The 23501-nt window shown below is 38.5% G+C and overlaps 1 protein-coding gene across 3 annotated transcripts in view; it reads left to right on the forward strand.

Moving 5' to 3' along the window:
• The window catches only part of CPED1 (cadherin like and PC-esterase domain containing 1), a 303604-nt gene extending 280103 nt beyond the window's left edge, over positions 1 to 23501 (forward strand). The window contains exons 21-23 of one of the 3 annotated variants that reach the window (XR_012334048.1): positions 2654 to 2800; positions 16794 to 16909; positions 19388 to 19527. Coding sequence is in view for 2 of the 3 variants with exons in the window: in XM_019924796.3 (XP_019780355.2) it covers positions 2654 to 2800; positions 19388 to 19627 (387 nt within the window). In the remaining variant the exon portion in view is untranslated. Of the gene's footprint in view, positions 1 to 2653; positions 2801 to 16793; positions 16910 to 19387 lie in introns of all 3 variants that reach the window. The other 2 variants (XM_019924796.3, XM_073809873.1) reach the window with 2 other exon arrangements.

Raw genomic sequence — 23501 nt, forward strand, 5'->3', positions numbered from 1 at the left:
ACTTACCTTGCGCCAGACACTGTTAACCATCGTGCTTGCCACCAGGGCTTCCATTGTGCTCATCAGTCTTTGCAAAATGGGTGAAAACTAAAGGAGGGAAGAAGAGGAGGGGGAATGATAAAACAAAAGAGAAAAGGACAAGAGCGAGTGGAGGCAGAAAAGAACTCTGAACTTGTCATCAGACACTGCCATTCATCGTCCTCATCGTGGCCACTCAAGATGTGGCCTCCGCCTTCCTCGGTAGACTAAGTCCTTGCTTCCACGCATATGCACACGTGTACACACACACGCGCGCACACACACACACACACACACTCCACACCGAGTGTTTCAGCTCCTCAAGCATGCCATGCTCTCAGTCACCCCCAGGTCTTGGAAGTCACTGTTCCCTCTTCCCAAAGAACACTCTCCCACTACCCACTCACCTGGGTAACTTCTGGTCACCCTTCAAGTGTTAGTTTAAATGCAGTTTTCTCTGGGAAGATTTAATTGACGTCCTGGACTCAGTTGGCTTTTCCTGCTATGAGCTCCTTTAACATTGTCTGGTGTCCTCATCCAGGTCCCTCAACAGATACCAGCTTTGGTTGTCTGTCTCCCCTGCTAGACTAATCTCTGTGGGAGCCGGCATGGGGGAGGGAAGTCTGCATGGCTCACTCTGGTACCCCAAATGCAAAACACAGTGCTCAGCACATAGGAGACTCTCAGAAAACCTCTCACGCATGAATGATTGAGTGACGTTTTGTAGGATTTGCTTGCTCCCAGATGGTCCCTTCAGGGCTGAGACATTCATTCCTCTGGGCTGCTGCGGGTGTGACCTGAGTCCCAGCAGGAATTGCCTTTTGGGCAGAGCCTCAACCAAGACTCAGCCCCCTTTCCTTAATTTGGGCCATCTCAGAAGGGCCACCCCAGCTCTAGAACTCCCGGTGGGATCAGCAAAAGCCTCTGTTTCAACGAGGTTGCAGCTCAACTTCCCTCTCTATCCCGCGTGTAGGCCCTCACTCCCCTGGAGGAGTTGAACCCAAGGGTGCTTTCCTGGTGGCCTCCTGCATGCAAATTTCTGACTCAGAGTCTGTTTCCCAGAGAACTGAACTTTCTCTGTAAAACACTTCCTGTAAAGTTTCCTCTACCTTTTATAACTGGACACATTAAAGTTGAGAGGATACTGTAACCAAACACGAAAAGGCCTACAAATGGCATTGAGCATTATTTTTCAGGGGATGGCAGAGACCAAGTTCCCATCTGTCTCTTTTCCTCCAGGTTTTTCCTTTATGAGCCTTTTCTATTCACTGCATTTATTTGGGGGGCAGGGGGGAGCACTTTTCTTTGAATGTCACATAAAAATAGTTATGCAAGCACAGTGGAGAAGACAGAAAATTAGATGTCTTTGTACTGCTTCTTTTACCTTGCAGGTGGATTAATAAATGCAAGTAATTATTTGCTGTTTTACCTGGAAAATGAAAAAAAATTTTTTTCTTAGTTCTTTAGAAAAGACAAGGGGAGTTCAATTCCCTCCCTGTGTTAGTTTGGGTTCTCAAAGAGACAGACACCATGACAGGGTTAGCCAAATAAAGGGATTTATTAGAAAGAATGTTTGAGAAGAATAAAAAGGAGGGGGCAGGAGTAGGTGAGAACAGTTTCAGACCACACCACCCAATGCATATCACTCAACCTTGCATGAAATATTTTTTGAATGTCTACTCTGTACTGGGAACCGTGTTTGACTGTAATGTGTCTGATATAAAGGGAGTAGAAGAAGGATGGATGAGGTAGGAAGAGTCTCAGACTATGAGTCAGTCTGAGAAAGTCTTGGCCAAGCCGATGAGGCATCCTGGAGCTGGAGTAGTTAGTGGAGGAGTCCCTCTTCTCAACAGTGGACCTGAGCTAGAACCCCCACCGAGCTCCATCATTGCTTCAGACACAGCTGGTGAGGGAGGGAGGAATATGATTTAGAGAAGCAGCAGCTGGAGCCTTCACTCAATTCTGGGGCTCGCCAAAGCACACTCCCACTCTCTGTTTTCCCACCCTGTTTGCCAACCAGCAAACCTCACCCTGCTCAGGAACCCCTCTTGAAGTTTCCCTGTCCAGCTGTCCCCCTGCCCCTGCAGAGCGATTCCCTTTTCTCTCCCAGCCCAGAGCCTAGTATATTTACCTCCAATAAAGGACTTAGTAAATATTTACATATACGTTTCTCCTATTTGAATGCAATGTCTTAAGAGCAGGTACCATGGTTTATTATCCTTGTATTCCTGTCCCCCAGCACAGAGCTAAAAACAAAACATACTAATTAATACTCAAACGCCTAAAAGAATTCAAATAGATGGAGCTAGAATTTGTGATTTTCAAGTCTTGGTTTTTAAATTGAGAATCTTAGCTACTTCAGTAGATCTCTGTGGGCAATAAACCTAACTGCTTTTCATAGAAGAAAAAGTTCCAAACTGTGTGTCACTATAGATATTGATATATTGCTATTTTATATTTACATCAATGTTTATATAAGGGGAACATGAAAATTGGAACACATCTTAAAGAAATTAATTCTTTATCTTACAATAAGATCAATCTTTAAAAAGACAATTTACATGATTTTACCTGAATTATTAAATCATAAAAGTCTTCTTAATCAAAATTCTCATTGTTCTCTTTTCCAATACAGAGTGAAGTTCAGAATTTATGGAAAGAAAATTTGATGATTCTGGAAGCTGCAAAAAAATACGGCTATGAAGTGGTTGACACATTCACTATAACCATGGGGCGATACAAAGAGTTTTTGCAGGGGACGTGCGGATGTCATTTTCATGAGGTATTTATGCTGGCTCTCTGATTTTTGTAGCTTTTGATTCTTTTAAATTTCTCATTATATCTTTAATTGCATTGTCAGTCTTATTTTGCATTAAAGAAACCATGTCCGGAGGAGATTAAACGATGTGTTCATCATCACTCCGCCAAAGCGTGTAGCAGGCCCAACTCGAGGTCCTACCAAATGAAGTGTGTTAGAATAATTACTGTTTATGTAGACACCTGAAAACCAGAATCACTGGTCAACACAGGCAGGAAGATGGGAACCTGGAGAGCACTTGTCTTTTCTAATAGATCCCAAGCCTTCCCATCAGAAATTGTATCCAAAGAAGGTGGCAAATGTCTTAGTGGAGCTTGAAAATCAAGGCTTCCTCCACTGGTTTATCCGATGCATTAACCAGAGGGCCTGTGGTGTTTGTGTTCTTGTTTTCCTTTCTTAGGTTTGGTTTTTTGTTTTGTTGTTTTTTGTTTTTTGTTTTTTTTGGCTGCACTGCGTGGCTTATGGGATCTTAGTTCCCAGACCAGGGATCGAACCTGGCCCCGGCCCAATTCTAACCACTGGACCACCAGGGAGTTCCTGGAAGGCCTGTGTTTTGAATAGTTTTTCCTTCCTAGTGGTGGAAATGATTTTATTTGTAGCCAGTAATTAAATAGTCTTAGCTGAGAAGGTGATAGCAGCAAATTTTTTTTTTCCTTCCCCCGGCCCTGCCCTTTCAAACTCTGTGGATTATTTCCTCCCTACACTTGCATAAAATCTTGGTAAGTCCCAATATTTTAAAGCCGCTTTCAGATAATAATACGACTCCAATCACTTTCAGGCACAAGGAGACTCTCACTTCAGTACTAAAATTGCCCAGTCCTGTGTTATAACCACATGAAGGTATTTCCTTCCCCCAGCTCAGGCCTGCCTCAGTCTCAAAAGCCCAAAGTAAGAGAGAGGGTGCAGGAGTCTCCTTTCCTTTTTCCCCCATCATGCTTTGCTACTCTTCTCCCATCCCTTTCTTCATTGGGTCAGGTCAGGGAGATGTTAAGGGCAACAAAAGTCTGACCTGAGTGGCATAAGCATAACCCATCGATGTGCTTTCTGGGCATAACATGCTGGTTCTTTCTTTTGAAGATGCTCTTGTGAACTTTCTTGAAGACACTCCCACCGAGCCCTCTGATAATAGCTTCTTTGACAGAGGCAGTGTCTCCCTTACAGCTGCATTCCTTCCTTGCCGCCTTGGCTTCCAACTGTCCATCCCTCTGTTGCGGGTCACCTTGCTTCTCCAGGCTTCCTCTTGGAAAATATTCAGCATAGCACCAGGCTCGCTCTACTTAGTTGTCCACATTTGGTCCACAAGAAACACCCATGCATCCTTGCTCTGCTGTTGCTAGAAATACAGTGAGCTCCCAGTGCAGCCCTGTCTCTTTTTTCTCTTTCTCTCTCTAGCTCTCACTCTCACTCTTGCTCTCTCACGCTCTCTGCCACCTTAAAGCTGATCTATAGCCATGGTGTCTCATACCAGTTCTAACGCTTCCAGTCCCCAAAGGACACAGCTGAAACCGCGATGGAGATTGTCTCGTTTGACCGTCCTGTCAGATACTGATCCAGTTGTTCTTTCTGGTGTGGCCCCCTTTGTAAACCAGAGTGCAGTCATGAGTGGGTTGACTAGTGAGGTGACAACTAGAGGTTTCTTCTGATCCTGTTTTTCAGCCCTAAGATGACTGTCGGAATCCATCTCGATCCTCAGATGTTTATGAATGTCCAAAAGTTATTGACACTGCATTGGTCCTTCTGTATGTTCTGCGAGTGAATTCATGTTATATTTTTGTGTGGCAATGGAACTACGTCTCAGAGAAGCGAGAGCCTCCACCAACAGCTGAGGGCATCGCATTTTAGCAACTTGAAGCTTGGCCATGCCGTTGCAGATCAGATTTTTAAGCCGTAGGATACTGTGTGTCTACTTACTTCTTCCATAAGAAAATATTCTTCCAATGCCTTTCCTATTTGCAAAAGGTCAAGGCTTAGAAATATACAAGGGCAGGTAGCTTGAAAGAGGAAGAAACTGAACTTGCGGCTGAGCCAGCCTAGTATCACCATAAACATTTTGGCTGTAAAAGCAAGCCAAAGGTTGCCAAACCCACAGAAAATGGGGGCTTTGAAAGACAACATACATATGACAGCATACAGAGGTTTTTTGCCTCTTTTAGAAAAGGTGTACTTATTTACTTTTACATAATGTGTCTCCAGTTAGTATTTGGGGGGCGGGTGCCTGTTTTTCTTTTTTCAGCTTTAGTGCTCTGGAAGTCTAAAAAAGAGAAGTCCTCTACAGATTTCCCACATGGCTCCAATTAAGAACAAAATATGCGGGAATTCCCTGGCCGTCCAGTGGTTAGGATTCCTCGCTTTCACTGCTGAGGGCCCGGGTTCGATCCCTGGTCGGGGAACTAAACTCCCACAAGCCACACAGTGCGGCTAAAACAAAATAAAAAATAAAAACAGAAGATGCCCTTCCCACATGATTGTCGCAGGATCAACCAGTTGACAGTAAGAGTCATGGAATTTGAGAACTACAGTAAAGACTCTTTGAACCATCAGAACTAGAATACTGGCTTATAATTATTACTAATAAAAACCATCCTTAATTTCCATAATCATGATTTAAGCACGTCGGGTAAAATTACTTCGCTTATTTGATTTTATAATTTTTGTGTGCAATTATTATACACAAATTGTGTTTTATTAAACCCTATTTCTAATGTGTGCCACCTTGATGGCAAGCTATATAGGTATTGCCCAGATTATCTCTGTTGATTCTCGAGCAGTGTTATCCATTTTGATGTTTTCATGTTGGAGCTGAAATACTTCTGGAAGCATTCGCCTTTCCAGTTACAACATGGAACTGATAAGATCATCTTTCTCAACTGACTCCCTTTATCACAAAGTCTCTAAACCCATTCATCACTTGGGCATAATTGTTGCTTAACTCTTGAACAATTTGTACCACTTGTACCTCAGGAAGTTTCCAGTGCTGACACGGATGTTTTATAATCTTTCTAAACCATCACCCAACATCTTGAGTCACTGTTAGCTTATTATAAACAATCAAGAAAATCGAAAGCTTTTTGCAAAGGATGATTTGATGATGAATGTGGCAAGCCAAGAAAACGTAGATTACTCGTCTCATACAAAACATTAAAGGCAGAAATTCATTAATAACAACCATTTCTTCCTCTGTGCTGGACTCAGGAGCTGGGAAAGGAATTTGTCGTATAGTAAAAGCAAGCATTAAGATCTACTGTATTAGAACAATAAGATTTTGGGTTTGGGAGCCTTATATCTTCTGGTGTTCAATTAAACCATTCCCACTATAGATTCATAGATACCTGAGAAGGATTGCTGTAATCATCACAGTAAGATCTTGATGTGTTCTCTTTGATTTGTGGTGAGAATTCTATCCTAGACATAACAAACCTGCTCCAGTGGGCTCTTGCTGCCATAGGTGAGATTAAAGGTCTTGGGGTGTCTCTTTCATCTGTCAAGTCACCAAGAGAGGATATGTTGCCACCATGAATCTATAAACAATTTCCTAACTGGTATGCATCAATTTCGACTAAAATGTTCCTGCTGATTAGAAAAGCAGGTGTTTCTCTTCATGGGTAGAAGTGGAATTTGTTTTCCCAGTGTTTATACAGGACAACAAACAGGATCCAGGTAGCTGTCGCCCAAGAGTGGTTTTGGATGGTGCCTTTAGTTATGTGGCAAACATCTACTGTGAGTAGGCTAAAACCTGGAAAGGATACAAACATATTACCAGCCCAAACCTGGCTGCAGAAGGGGCAAACCCACAACCAATTGTTATGCACAAACTTTCTATGATGTCTCTGTTTTCTGGCAGATGTCGCTCTAGCTTTTGACTCAGTCAAAAACAAAACAAAACAAAGCAAAACACAGAAACCCTCCGGCATCACCGCCCAGCTCTAATATCCACAGGTTTCCTTTGATTCTTGCACCTTGGAAAGAAGAGGTTTTCAGTTCTTTGCCAGAGATGATTTCCTGTTATTATTTAATCTTAATTAAATTAACAAAAGCTTATCTGGCCTAGAAATGTTTTCCTTCTGTATTGTGGACCTAAAGGTTTTCTCTTTTTCCTTCAAACTTTCAAAGTTTATTATGAACACAGTTGAAGAAAAAAGCCTTTAAATTCATCTCTCTAAAAAACTGAAATATTGACTTTTCAAGAAAAGATAACTGATTCAAGTATAGTCATCTTACATAGCAGATCCCAGAATTTAACTATCAGCATGGCTATTTTTAATAAGTTAGTAATAGAAATCTAGTTCAACAAATTTTTGAGTGTCTGTGTAGGCATTGTACTAACTGCTGTCAAATGAAGTAGTAAACATTTTGTAGAATTCCTGTAAGCGTCTCAAACTCAACATCTTTCCAAATTGAGAATTAATATTCCCTTTACGCTCTCTTGTTCTCTCGTATTCCTGAATTCACTCTCTTGCACTGTCATTTACAAGCTAGGGTCATCCTTGACTCCTCCTTATGTTTCTTCAGCCCCCTAGCAACTTCCAACCAGCTAGTTACCAAATCCTGTTTACCTCGTAAATATTCTTCCAAGTCTTTCCCCTATACTCTGTTCCAATTGCCTCGACCACATTTATTCTTTTACTTAATTGTCCAATATTTATCTTTTGAGTCCAGTTCTTGAGCTAAACAGCAGTAATGCAAAAATAAATAAGATACATTTTCTACCTTTAACACATTGTAGTCAGAGAGTCAGGCATAAAAATCCATATGAAACAATACGTTAAAGAGATATAATAAGGTATTATAATAATACCAAGAAAGGGCACCTAATCCAATCTGAGGATTGAGTGAACCTCTCCTTGAAAACTACCCACGTTTATTATTAAAGGATGAGTTGGTCCTAGTCAAGTAGTAAGGTAATAGCAGAAGGAACCATTCCAACCCCTAAGACAATGTGAACCAAAGTAGCTTTGAAATAACCTGATGTTCTCAGGAAATCACAAGCAATTCTATATATTGTAGAACATCAATTATAAAAGGGGACTGGGAAAAGTAGGCTAGGGCCAGATCATGGTAAGAGCTTAGACTTTATCCTCTAAGTGATGGAGAGTCAGTGAAAGGTTTTGGAGAGAAGTGAGATGAGCGCATCTTTGTTTCAAATAGGTTAAGTCTGAGAACCATGAGGAGGGAAGATTTGAAAAGGACTCAGCCAGGGAGAGAAGTTAGGAGACTTTTTCAGAAGTCAGGTAAGAGATGATAAAGGCTCACCCAGACCTGGACAGAGACAGCAATCATAAGAGGGAAGCAGACAAATAGAAGCCCTATTAAATATGTATCTGTAGATCTTACGAGTGGCATGAGGGTGTAGGAAGAATCAAAGATGATTCCTAACTTGGGTGACGGATTAGAGAACTGAACCGGCAGTTGAGACATGGAGTAACTGAGAAGCTACAGGCTTAGGGAAAAGATGAATTCCGTTTTGAACATATTGTGTTTGAGATGCCTGTGGGACATCCAGGATGCCTGCCTGCATCCTAACAGGCAGCTGGAGATACACATCTGAAGCTTGAGGGACAGGATGGGGCTGGAGATTAAAAAGTTGGAAGTCCTCAGAAGATAGGTAATAGTCGAAACGATGAAAATAGATCATCCAAAGAAAGTGAGAAGAGTAAGAGGAGTTGAGGAAGGAACCCTTGGAAACACCAATATTTAAGCCAAGTTGGGAGAAATAGGAGCATTTGCATAGAGAATAAACTGTTAGAGGAAAGCTCTAGTAGAGTGGGGTGCCATGGAAAACCAGAAAGTGAAACTGTGTAAGGAGAGATTGAAACAGGGTTAATGTTGTCCAGTGTAATAGATAACTCTATTAAGACAGGGATTTTTAAATAGTCATTGATTTTTGGCATTGATAAGGTCCTTTCTTACCATATTAAGAGTAGTTTCAGTAAAATATTGAGGGCAGGGAGCAAACTACAATAGAATGAAGAGGTATAAGAAGTGAGAAAAGGTAAAACCTTTCAACAAGTAGCAATAAGAAAGAGGGGGAAGATATTGGATTTAGAAGAGAAAGTGATCTAGGGGCAGTTTATAGGAGGAACAACTTTGGCATGTTTATGGGCAGAGGGGGAATAGTTAATACTAAGGGGTAGAGTGAGTATACAGGAGCAGGTAGGACTGGTAGAGGAAGGCTCCTGACAATGTGGGAGAGGACCAGGTCAAGGACACTGGTAAATAGTTGGTAGGATGCTGGTAAATGAACAAGGTGAGATGGAAGGTCTTCTTCCCTGTCATTCATTTGCCCTAGACTATTAGAATATCTTCCTCTTGGCACCTTCACTTTGAACTACTTGAGTTCATCTTTCCTGCCCCCACCAGGTGTAATGTTTCTACACTGCAAAGGGAATGGTGTCACCTGAAATCTTTCAATGGCTCTGTAACTAAAGAAGAGTCACAGAAGCTTTCACGACCTACCATTCCCACACCCCGTTTTTTGGAAGATAATTCTAAACAGTCCTTTCTGTGTAAAATAATTCATGTTCATTCCATTTGCAAGTGAATTCTAGCCTTTTCTAGTGGCCGATTAGATTCAAGATCGGTGCCTGGTGAGAATGAATTCATTAGCCATAATGGAGCCCAACCTTTCCTGAGATGGATTGGTACAAAATCCTCTTCCAAAGGGACCATCCTCTGTGGAATGGTGGACACCCAATAACATCAGGGTATCTCTCTTAAGAAGGACAGTTATAATGGAGGATGAACAAAGAAAAGTGTCAGTCACTCTACGTTGCACTGGTACTATATCCCCAGGAGGCAGCTATCCAGCCCAACCTCTGCACTACTGGAACATGGAATGTCAGTATGCCTTAGAAAGAGATGCTGACACATCACTATTTTATCTCATATTCTGTGCAATGAACGCTCATTGCTGGAGGTTTCACTACCAACCTTTAAGTGCCAAGCTGAGATGGACTTTGAACTGCTTTGATTAGCATTTTTCCTACTTTAGGTTTTAGCGTTCTAGCCTGGTGAAAACAGGATCTGCAGTTTGGGAAATACTGTATGCCCTTCCACTTTAAGATTCTTAAATAGTATTAGTATATTAAATGATCCCAAAAGCCCTTACAGCAAAGTAACAGTTTAGCTTAGTTTGACCCAGTTTTTCCCAAAATGTTGGCCACAGAACCACTTTTCTTTTTTTAATAACAGCTATTAACACCTCAGTAAACACACTTTGGGAAAACTAGCATAGACAATAAGGTCTAAAATCACGTTTGGAGTACAGATTAAATGTGGCAGATTGACCACAAGCATTTATCTTCTCTTCCACTTGAAACTCCACGAAAAAGACTTTAAAGACATAAATCTTCACCACCACCACCACCCAAAAAAAAAGACAGAATAAGAAATATAACAGACAGAATTCATTTTAAGAAGTTTGACTTAGCCCGCAAAGGAATTTACAATGTAAAGTGCCTAACAAGGACCTACTGTATAGCACAGGGAACTATACTCAATATCTTATAATAACCTATAATGTAAAAGAATCTAAAAAAGAATAGATAGATAGATATATGCACAACTGAATCACTTTGCTGTACACCTGAAACTAGCACAACACTGTAAATCAACTATATTTCAATAAAAACTAAAAAATATATTAAAAATTGGTTCCTAGCTTTAAAGAATAAAAGTTCATATTTTCCCTAAAAAAATAAAGTGCTTAGAGAGGAGAAACACCAATTATAGGAGGGGCACCCTTGACCCGCGGATCGTCTGAATGGCTCAGACCTGAAGGAGCCACGTGCTGAGGAAGGCAGGGCTACAGCACACGTCAGAAAACAATTGGTTAAAAGTCTGTGTGCAAAACTGGTGGACCCTGAGTCCCTTACCCCAACCCATGCAGTCAAGAACCTACAACCATACATATGATTTCTTTTAAAGTTGAACAGCAGAGAGTCTAGACTCAGAAACACAGGGAAAGCAAAGAGCAAACTAATCTAGAAGCTAAAATCAGAAAGCCAAAAGTGAAATTGGCTGCTGAAAAGTAGAGCCCCCAAACTTCTCCCCAAGCCCCCTACATACCAGCAGTCAGTCAGTCATGTGCCACCTCAGACAGGATGCTGGAGAGCTCTTCTGACAAGAAATGCAATGGCCTAGTAGATCTCTTTTAAAAAGGCCAGGATAGTGCTGGGCAAATTCCTACAGTGATTCCAGCACTGAGAAATATTGGTCCACCCAAATTGTTTTCTAAATAACATTTTAGTGCCATATATATATATATATATATATATATATATATATATATATTTTTTTTTTTTTTTTTTTGGGGGGGCTGCTCTGTGCAGCTGCAGGATCTCAGTTCCCCTACCAGGGATTGAACCTGTACCACGGCAGTGAAAACTCAGAATCCTAACCACTAGGCCACCAGGGAACTCCCAATAGTGCCATATTCTTAAATATAAATTCTAAGTTCAGGAGAGATGGATGGAAACAAACACCTGTGAGTTAAGATCAAAATAGATTCCAAGACACAACATGTCCATCTAAATAGAGCAGGGAAGTAACGTAGCTTGAAATCGATTAGACTAACAAAGGTTATTCAAATAGTATCAAGAATCCAGTTACATGAATACTCACCCACTTAGGAAACTGAGTTTAAGACAGGGAGTTAGTCTCTGGGGAGCTGCGTAGAAGTGTAAGATAGAACCAACAGTTTAACATGAAATAGGTAAACTACTGATCGGTAGTTCCCTCTAATGAATATTCCCACTTCAGAGCAGAATTTGTTCCCAAAGTCAGGAACTGAGCTCTGACTGGGGACAGGAATGAAAAAGCCTCAGCTGTCAGGTAAAAAGTGTTGAAGATTTGGAGGTAGGATGGGAGACAGAGACATTGCATATCTGGAAACACCAAAAAACAAAATGAAAAAAAGAATCCTCATTCCTAAAGAAAACTTTAGTCTTGCCCTCTAATCCTCAGCATCTTTGACCCATTCAGAAGTTGGACTCCCTTCACTCAAAACATAGCTTGTTTCATGTGGCCATAATTAAATATTGGGGGTGGGGGGGTAGATGAAAGAATTCCTTATTATCTGTAAAAATTGCGTGATTTCCTGAAATGAAATTATAAGGACTGGCTTCTAGCTATTGTTTGTCACTTTATTTTTATTCTATTTCTGTGAATTCTTAAACTAATTTTGCAGCTGGTCATAACTTTTGTGACTGGATCTTGGATTGAATGCAGAATGACAATACCAAATAAAAAGTACTTCAATAGTATACATTCATCTTAAAGGATTGTGTTAGCAGGTTTTGCCTGGTCAAGCTCATGTTTTCTAACCTTAAAAATCCATTACCCTCATTCCTCAGACCCTACCCATGATTGTGAAACACATTTGTAATCAGAGCATTCCCCCCTAATCTGGTCTAGAGATTTTGGAACACTGGCACCACTGAAAATTGTTTTCTATTTTGTTCTGTGGATCTGGAACCACATCAGAAGTTCCTTGGGTGTTATTCAAGTCAAGATCAGTTTTAGAAAAGGTATTTGCTTGTAATCTGCCTGACACTTTTCCAATTCACCAAGCTTTCCCTTTTTATATTGGCTTTTTGAAAATTCATAGTAGACCAGACACTATAAAACTCTTTGAGGAAAACGCAGGAAGAACACTCTTCGACATAAATCACAGCAAGATCTTTTTGACCCACCTCCTAGAGTAATAGAAATAAAAACAAAAATAAACAAATGGGACCTAGTGAAACTTAAAAGCTTTTTCACAGCAAAGGAAACTATTAACAAGACGAAAAGACAACACTCAGAATGGGAGAAAATATTTGCAAACGAATCAGCGGACAAAGGATTAATCTCCAAAATATATAAACAGCTCATGCAGCTCAATATTAAAAAAACAAACAACCCAGTCAAAAAATGGGCAGAAGATCTAAATAGACATTTCTCCAAAGAAGACATACAGATGGCCAAGAAGTACATGAAAAGCTTCTCAACACCACTAATTATTAGAGAAATGCAAATCAAAACTGCAGTGAGGTATCCCCTCACACCGGTTAGAATGGGCATCATCAGAAAATCTACAAACAACAAATGCTGGAGAGGGTGTGTAGAAAATGGAACCCTCTTGCACTGTTGGTGGGAATGTAGATTGAGGGTGGGGAGGTGGTGGTGTGATGAATTGGGAGATTGGGATTGACATATATACACTAATATGTATAAAATAGATAACTAATAAGAACCTGCTGTATAAAAGAAATTAAATTAAATTTTAAAAAAATGATACAGCCACTATGGAGAACAGTATGGAGGTTCCTTAAAAAACTAAAAATAGAATTACCACATGATCCAGCAATCCCACTACTGGGAATACACCCAGAGAAAACCATAGTTCAAAAAGACACATGCACCCCAATGTTCATTGCAGCACTATTTACAATAGCCAGGACATGGAAGCAACCTAAATGCCCATTGACAGATGAATGGATAAAGAAGATGTGGTACATATATACAATGCAATATTACTCAGCCATAAAAAGGAACGAAATTGGGTCATTTGTAGAGACGTGGATGGATCTAGGGACTGTCATAGAGAGTGTAGTAAGCCAGAAAGAGAAAAACAAATATCGTATATTCACGCGTATATGTGGAATCTAGAAAAATGGTACAGATGAACCGGTTTGCAGGGCAGAAATAGAGACACAGATGTAGAGAACAAACGTGTGGACACAAAGGGGGCAAAGCAGCAGGGGTGGGGGGGGGATGAATTGGGAGATTGGGACTGACATGTATACAGTAATAAGTATAAAATAGATAACTAATAAGAACCTGCTGTATAAAAATAAATTAAATTTTTAAAAAAGGAAATTCATAGTTATTTTAGATGCAGCAATTAATTGACATGGTAACACATTCATTCTGATGACTATTTTATGTGAAATCAATTTTGAGTGTTGAAGTTACATGAATTTAATAGTAAAAGTTGCCATGTACTTTTGTCCTGTAATTTATAACACTTTTTCATTTGTTTGGGAAGTCTTACAATAGCCATTGACCCAAACCAGTCAAGTTGAATTATGGGCATTTGTATGCCTTCTAAAATGTCTGTGTGCCCAAGTCCTTAATTATATAGAGATGTGGAAAGATATACGATCATAAAGTGGGAGACTTCTTAGCATATAAGAAGCCTAAGAGAAAGCAAAAGTTACTTCTACACACCAAAGCACAGATTTTTTGTTGGACTGAGTCACAGAAAAATGTGATCATCTACATAACCTATAATATCTTATCCCCATTGCAGCCCTTGATTCCAGCTCCAAAATTACTCTCCAAGTTTCCATAGATACTATAATAAAAATGTATTACTGTTTTGAAACACTATAATCCTTACTTAAAAGTTTATTCCTATTTGTAACTTAATCTAAATTTGAACATTGCTGTGAGAAAAAAAAAATTTTATTATTACACTTATACTTGTGATTAGGGAACAATGCTGACCTAACAGGTTATCACACTTTATGGAGACCAATTGTCCTTCACTCTCTCTTCCTAATTTTAAGTATAATTTGACACAGCAAAGTCACAAAAAGAAAATAATGACAACAAAACTAAAGACAAGGAGTTACTTTGGATTATTTTAAAGTGGCAAAAAAAGAACAATAAAACTCCAGCTAACACTCATGTTTCAAGTAATGTAAACATTTCCCCAATCACATGGGTATGTGCTATTAACCATATGTAGTAGTTCCTTTTTCCTCTAGGTAGATGCGTCTCTTTCTCAGTTGTTGAGTCGGATGCACCCAGATTTAGAGAAGCTTTTGGAAGCGTCAAGACGTTAGTATTTGTCTCTGATTGAGGTGACCACCGTCCACAAACATCTAGAGTCCTTTGTCTCTGGTTCAAGGCCTAAATCTTTCACCATTTTCTAATAGCTCATTTTTGTTGTTTACTACTATCATGCCCCAGAGATAAACCTAACATTTGTATTGCTAACACCTCTCTTTCAAAGCCACATTCCAGTCGCCACTGTAGTTGGAATTTAGTAACCCCAAATGGTCCTCTGATTTTGGAAGGACTCACATGGGCACATTTCTACACATGAGATCAAAGGAAAGAAACAGTTCGCTCTTTACTGTACAGGTATCAAACATCCTTCACTTGCATAACATTTCCAAGACTTAAAAATGTAGCTAATTCCTCTTCCTCCACTTTAGAGTCAGTAAGAGTAGGTAAAGTACAGTAATATTTTGAAACTCAGAGATAGCAGTTTGACGGCAATATCAGACACCAAATTTTACAAATAAGTTCAAAGAAATAATAGCTGTGTGAGCAAGTTATCATGGCCACCATAAATTAGCACTGTCTCCTTAATATACTTACTAAGGAACTATTCATTACACGGAAACAACATGGTGCCTGACCTTGGGGATCTAGTCTCAGACAATGTCTTTGAAGTCATTTCATTCTTGTTTTTACTTCAAGTGTCTTAGACATGTGTCTTTATATAGTCCCCTTGAGGGTAGGGACCATATCTGAATTACTCCATGTGTTTCCTAACACAGAGAAGTCTGAAGATTGAAAGATGGATATTATATGGCAAAAATAAATCATAAATTTTAATTTTGTAAGATACAGCATCACTTTGTTTCTCTTCTGCTTTTCTATTATAAAAGGATTACATGAATTCTTGCTAATGCTAAACATTTTTAAATAATTATATACAATAAAAACAAAAATACTTTTGTTTTTACACTACACACACCCCCTCAATTTTCACTCCCTTCTTCATTGGAGACCCTATTAGCAGTTCGGCACTTAGCTCCATTTTAAACACACACTCTTGATTTTAATCCCGTGTAATTAAAACTATTAGGCTGGGCTTCCCTGGTGGCGCAGTGGTTGGGAGTCCGCCTGCTGATGCGGGGGGCCCGGGTTCGTGCCCCGGTCCGGGAGGGTCTCGCATGCTGCGGAGTGGCTGGGCGCGTGAGCCGTGGCCGCTGGGCCTGCGCGTCCGGAGCCTGTGCGCCGCGGCAGTGGGAGGCCCACGTACCGCAAAAAAACAAACAAAAAAAAACAACTATTAGGCTGTCAACATTTATGGTCACTGGATTTATATGACATTGGGTGCTATTTAGAACTACCTTATTTCTCTATTAAAATTTTTAGAGAATGGGCAGTTTATAAAATACATTTTAACCTGCAGTGTGAAAATTTCTGTTTTTTTCTATCTCCGTATTGAATTCTTCTTATACTTGCTTATACAGACAACAAACTGAGTCCATGGTAGGTTGATGGTAGACTCAAGTCCTGTTGATGAATGAATATCTGGTATTGAAAGTATCCCCTCATCACTGCTTTTTTTTCTTTCCAAATGGTCTTGGCTATTTTCCTACATTTATTCTTTAAGATCTGTTTTAGAATTCCTTTGTCACATACCCCCAAATCCTGCTGTGATTAAAATTGGAATAGCTCTTTAATTAACTTGGGACGATTTGACATGTTATGTCTTTCCATTTATTCATGTTTTCTTTTATGACTCATTAAATTTTTGACACATTCTTCACCTGTGTCCTATAGATTATCATTGAACTTGATGAAGTTGTTTTAATATTGTAATGAAATCTTTTCTCTAATATATTTCTTATTAATTATTGATAGAATATAGAAAGCTATATAATTTTTAAATATTAACTTTAAAATATCTCCTTATTTTACTGTAGATTTCTTTGAGTTTTCAGGGCAAACAATCATATAGCTACAAATAATTCTTTGGTAATTTCCTATGACAAAGTATTTCATAATATTGAAGCTTAACATTCCTGGAATAAATTGTATGTGTTACTAATACAGCCCATAATACTGCTAGAGTTTTTAAATGCTCCTAGATTCCATTTACAATAACATTTTGGGAGGATTTTTTATGTCTGTGTTTTGACAAATCAAAATTGAAATCATTCTTTCTCTGTAGATTCGTCAGCTTTTAGGATTCATCAGGGTGATACTGGCTTAACAAAGGAATCGGGAAACTCATTATCTTCGATTATTTCCTGAAAAATAGTTTTCAAAGGAAACCAACTGACTTAGGTATTGTTGGGCCAATCCCTGGCGTGGCTGTGTAGGGGTCAATCTCATATAGCATAATAGAAGTTTTCCCTGTAGGAGGCATTAGGCTGGTCCTCAGAAGCTGGCGGAGACGCCATCATTCCATCTTCCTTTCTCAGAGATCATCTTAGTGATTTAAAAATAGAAGTATATCATCAACCTTCCCACTGTGATCTAGCAAAATACTGACACTACTCCCAAGTGGAAGCTACATGCTTCAGCAAATACACTGGAAACAGGTATTTTTTGTATATCCCTTTTATGAGTCACTTTCAAGATTACTGTAAGCATTTAAACTAGCATTATCCAACACTGGTAATGCAACATTAAGTGCAACCCTGAAATCACACAAAACATTAAAATTTTTAAGGAATATGACCTTTTTGCATTGGGATGAACCTTTTTTTATTTTTCATGTAATTAGCATGCAGATCATCAGGCAATTGAAAAAGCGAGAACTTAAGATAACATTATATAAACAAAATTAACCTTATTTTGGCTTCAGAACATTGGAATAATATTTTTTCAGGGTTGACTGTAATATTTATGCTTCAGCGTTTCCTTAAGTAAACTTCCTTAAGAATGTTCACTTATCTTGCTATAGGTGAATACAAACCTCCTCCAAAATGGACAAAACCTTCAGGAAAACATTGGTGCACCTCCCCAGCCTATCATATTTAAAGTTATTGTACAACCAAACAGACGTAGAAGGAGCGGTGCATAATAGAAACTCACAACGTCGGGACCTGGAATATTAATCAGTGGTTAACTGCAGACTGAGCTGTAAATTACGATCCATAGGGATTCCTCACCACAATCCGCTGATTTCACTGAACTTCTTAAGAGTTACTTCATCTGAGGGCCTGATCATGAAAAGCCAAACCTCCCATAGTTACAAAAAAACAATTCATTTATTTGGGGTTAGCAGGGTATATTGTCTTTAAAAGGCATTCCTGTTATATTTGTCTTCAAAATGGGAATAGCTTCAATGTTTTTACGATTACAAAGTAATGCACATTCATTGCAGTAAAATTAAAAAGTCAAGACCAAAAATTTACGAAGAATACATTTTAAATTGCCTATAATTCGTCCACCTAAAGATCACTGCTCTTAACCTTTTGGGGTAGACTGTTATAGAATTTCTATTCAAACAACTCTTCTAAAATGGTTCCCTCTAACTTACAACATAACTAAAAATACCTACCTTCGAAATAGATCGCATGCTACTTTTTTCAAATATTCTATATTGTTGGAACTGTTTTCATCGCATTCTTTTATATGGGATCAAAAAATATGTACCTAAATCATTACATAGCCCTCAAAAGAATTTTAAAAATCCATATGTGCTAGTGTTGCTTTCATTAGTCATCAGTAATAAATAATGTGTCCATAGTGACTGAAAATGTCTTACAGTTGCATTAATTTGATGAAATTAAAGATTTGCTATTAATTTGTAAACACACCCAAAAAATTTTTGCCAGTATTTTCTCTTTTCCCTACTTCTCAGCCCTCCCCTCCCCCAGTCTCTCTGGGTCCCCACCTCGTTTTCTCTGACTTTTGTTGCTAACTCCCTGAGATATATTAGCCCAGTGATTAAAGCTGACAATTACAGGATTTCACCAGAGCAAAGTTTTACATACTGTACAAATAGACAATAAATATGGCCTCTTTGTTTTCATGTGTGTGTGTTAATATTCATAAAATGTCCATGAAGAGAATCCCGAAGAAACTATAATATATGTTGCTTCTGGGGAGGCTGTTGAGTGATTGAAAGTGAGGAGAAGAGATGGGAAGGAAACTTTTTATTATATACTCTTTTATGCTTTATAAATGCTTATGCTGCCTATTCAAAACAATTTTAAGGTAAAACTATACATATGTACAAACATTTATAAAGTTATTAGCTTAATAGAGCATAGGCTGCGCCTTCAGATTCCATGACTTACTAAGTGCCCAGAGAAATGAAACTACTAACTGTAACAGCGTCAGCTTATGGGTGTGCAATGCAAAACTATTTTCTCTTTTCTCTGCAAATAGTTGTAGCTATCATTCTATAAAAGGATGCCATGACAGGCTTAGAGTACCATGTTTGAATCAGTGACTCAGCGAAGGCATGTTAGTGTCCTCTGGATGTTAGCATCTGGCCTAAACACACACACACACACAGCAGTGAGGCAGAGACACTCTCTGAGACTACTCCTTAGTTGTATTAAAGACAGCTGCCCTGAGGTAAGAAAAGGGGCAGAAATTCTAATTTCAACCTTGGTCCTTTTTGAAAGATAAGTGACATTGGTTCTTGGTCATGTCAATCATATTCATGTCCTTTGGGCAACATCTGTAACATCTATGTGCTAGAGATGTTTTTTTCAAGTTTGTGAGTTAATTATCCTGCTCTTTGCAAGGACTCAAATGTCCTTGCTTTTACCTCACTATTTTTTTTTTTTTGCTCTTTATTTGCAGGTAGTGAAATCAAAATTATCCAAAGAATATCACTTTCTTAAAATGAATCGATCAAGAAATCATATTGTGGGAAAATATTTCAGCAATCAAAGCAAAGTACAACAACGACAACAAGACTCTGTAACAAACGTTCAATCACCGTATCATGTCAGAGGTCCAGTTAATCAGGTTTGCTCTGAAATCCTTCTCAGCAGGATGTGTGCCAGTGAAAGAATTGTGCAGACTCTGCAGAAGGACTGAACTTAGAAGAGGATTCAAGTCACTCACCCGGACGATGGTTTGGTAGCCAAATCCTGTGCCTGATGTGTGTTTTGGTTCCACCACCCATGCTGAGGCACGCCAGCACACGCAAACACACCAATGCACACGTAGCTAAAAAAGTCATAACACTTCCTTTTTCTACAGCTTTATAAAGGTAGGATGTGCACATGGAAATCAGCTGGTTTCAAGATGAAAGACAGAACTAGAAAATGGTGACCTGAAGTATAATCATAAACTAGATCCACTGTGGCCTGGGTATTGCATTGTGATAATAAAGAGAAATATAGACATTTGAAACATGGGGGAAGAGATAATGCTCTTGAGTATTGCCTTATCATCTTTATCGTTACCTTAGTATTGGAAAGGGGAAAAAGGAATTACATTACACCTGCAAGTGGGGATGACGCTTGTGCCCTTTACCAGGAGAAAACATGGCTTTGATGAGGCTTTAGGCTTTGTGAATCCAATGCTTATGAAAACCGCTTCTTCCTAGATTTTTAACATCCTATAACTGAAAGGAAAAGAATAGTAATGCTCCTCCAGGGAATTCTAAGAGATTCTCTGAAAGCGATAGGAAGCGTAATATTTTACAGTGAAAACACCAATATATTTTTTTGCATTCTTTGTAGTTTTCATAAACATTCCCTCCTAGCCTGTCTGTGAACTTGGATGGGTAACTGCAGTCTAAGTTGATTAAATATGTAATTTTAAAGTGAGAAAATATAGTTCTTCTTGGGTTACTTTATTGTGTTTCATTGATGATATTACTTAAGAAAGCTTTTGTTTGCTGTTAGAACTCTATATAATTTAAGATTGCAATTATATTTTATGTAAATATTTTGCAAAGGATTAAGCATTCTCAAGTGCATAGGCATTTATTTCCAGAAAGCGTTTGTATATGTCCACAAATACTACTCTGTTACTAGTAACTGTATTTTGATTTTCCTGAGCAACTGTATCTAATCCAGATTTAGAAAAGACATAGAATTATTTTTTTATAAAACTGTGGCATACATGTAAAACATATCTAATCCTAGTACTGAGAACTTTCTCTTCTATACTTCAAGTTTAAGATAGTAAATTTTTTTATTGTACAAACGCTTTGTTGTGAGATAACATCTCACAGTTACAATGGCTCTTAAAGGATTATTTTCCTTTTGAGGAAAAAAGGCTGAGAGGGTTAATTCAGTATTTAGCTGAAATTACCAAATGTACGAATACCTCAATTTCATTACTATACAAAAACATAAAACTATTTTGATTGATCAGTTCCTTAGTATGAATATCCACCTCCTTTAAATACTCTATTTTTATATATATTTTTATATGAAAGTAAATATGAATTTATATTTAACAGTCTTAAATTATATCTAGGCACAAAAATCACTTGATATAAACAATACATACCTGCATATGACGATGATAAATTTTTTAAAAGAATGGTACAGAATTAACTTTTAAAATGAAAGATTTTCTAGTATCTGCAGCTATATGCAAGCATCATTTTTAAGTTTTCAATGGTTTTTTAATGATATAAAATGTTGCCAATTCATGTAGCTTCTTCATCCTGTTTTAATGTACAGTATTACATATTCTGTAACAGATTTGTAGTCAGTGGATTTCTCTTGTAATTTACTGTCAACCTAACTGTAATACACTTCTCACTGAGGTTAACTTTGCATTTACCTCTTCACCATTGCAATAATAATGGATTTTAGAAACAATTTAATAATACAATTAATAAATGTCTTACTAGTAATAGTCTGTGTTTAGAGAGTATATTTTTTTTCCTTTTTACTGGAGGTATACACCATATAGTCAGTGATCCCTTGGCAGAGATAGCATCCCATGGATTCAACTACTAACGTGTGGTTCAATAAGATGAGATATACTTCCTTCCAACCCTGATGTTCTCTAAATTTTGATCAAATGAACTCTCTGCTGTACAATGACCAAAGCTTTTGAACACAGTGCAGTGATGAGTTTTGTTTATAAGGCACTGAAATGCTACTAATCATTTTAGTTACTCCTTAATTGAATAAACTACATTTTATTTACCTTGGGGAAATAAGTGTGTGTGTGTTTGTGCACGTGTATGTGTGTGTGCGCTTAACAAGTTCATAATTTGAATGAGAAAAAATAGAGTACGCATTTTCACATATCTTTCGATGTAAAGGTTAAAGGAAGTGAATTATTTTTGGTAAAAATTGATTAGTATCCAATCTAAACTAAAGAAAACATTTATAATATTAAAAGTCAAGAATAACTGCATAAGCATTTCCAAGCATCCCTGTTGACATTGTGTGTGTGTGTGTGTGTGTGTGTGCGCGCGCGCGCGCGGGCGCGCGCGCACACGCATGCATTTAAAGGCACAGTACACTATTTGCCAGCCATCCAAGTAGGCAAAGAGGATCCCATAGGGACATATGAAAAAGAAGGTTCACCATCGGCTTTATACTTGGATCATTTAATCTTCTTTATGTAGTTCCCGCTGTTCTGCAGTCTTTGCTACAGAACGATTCCCAGAAGGCATTGGGAAAAAAAATCACTGATTCTTTAGGATTCTCTGTGTATAGTATCATGTCATCTGCAAACAGTGACAGCTTTACTTCTTCGCTTCTGATTTGGATTCCTTTTATCTCATTTTCTTCTCTGATTGCTGTGGCTAAAACTTCTAAAACTATGGTGAATAATAGTGGTGAGACTGGGCAACCTTGTCTTGTTCCTGATCTTAGAGGAAATGCTTTCAGTTTTTCACCATTGAGAATGATGTTGACTGTGGGTTTATCATATATGGCCTTTATTACGTTGAGGTAGGTTCCCTCTATGCCTACTTTCTGGAGAGTTTTTATCATAAATGGGTGTTGAATTCTGTCGAAAGCTTTTTCTGCAACTATTGAGATTATCATATGGTTTTTATCCTTCAATTTGTTAATATGGTGTATCACGTTGATTGATTTGCATATATTGAAGAATCCTTGCATTCCTGGGATAAACCCCACTTGATCATGGTGTATGATCCTTTTAATGTGCTGTTGGATTCTGTTTGCTAGTATTTTGTTGAGGATTTTTGCATGTATGTTCATCAGTGATATTGGCCCGTAGTTTTCTTTCTTTGTGACATCTTTGTCTGGTTTTGGTATCAGGGTGATGGTGGCCTCGTAGAATGAGTTTGGGAGTGTTCCTCCCTCGGAGAAAAGGGAACCCTCTTGCACTGTTGGTGGGAATGTAAACTGATACAGCCACTATGGAGAACAGTATGGAGCTTCTCCATAGAATTATTCTCCATAGAATTACCATATGATCCAGCAATCCCACTACTGGGCGTATACCCTGAGAAAATCATAATTCAAAAAGAGTCATGTACCACAATCTTCACTGCAGCACTATTTACAATAGCCAGGACATGGAAGCAGTTTAAGTGTCCATCCACAGATGAATGGATAAAGAAGATGTGGCACATATATACAATGGAATATTACTCAGCCATAAAAAGAAATGAAATTGACTTATTTGTAGTGAGGTGGATGGACCTAGAGTCTGTCATACAGAGTGAAGTAAGTCAGAGAAAAACAAATACTGTATGCTAACACATATATATGGAATCTAAAAAAATATAATGGTTCTGATGAATCTAGGGGCAGGACAGGAATAAAGATGCAGATGTAGAGAATGGACTTGAGGACATGAGGAGGCGGAAGTGTAAGCTGGGATGAAGTGAGAAAATAGCATTGACATATATACACTACCAAATGTAAAATGGATAGCTAGTGGGAAGCAGCCCCATAGCACAGGGAGATCAGCTCGGTGCTTTGTGACCACCTAGAGGGGTGGGACTGGGAGGGAGATGCAA

This window comes from Tursiops truncatus, chromosome 9 (genome assembly GCF_011762595.2).
Source record: "Tursiops truncatus isolate mTurTru1 chromosome 9, mTurTru1.mat.Y, whole genome shotgun sequence".
NCBI lineage: Eukaryota > Metazoa > Chordata > Mammalia > Artiodactyla > Delphinidae > Tursiops > Tursiops truncatus.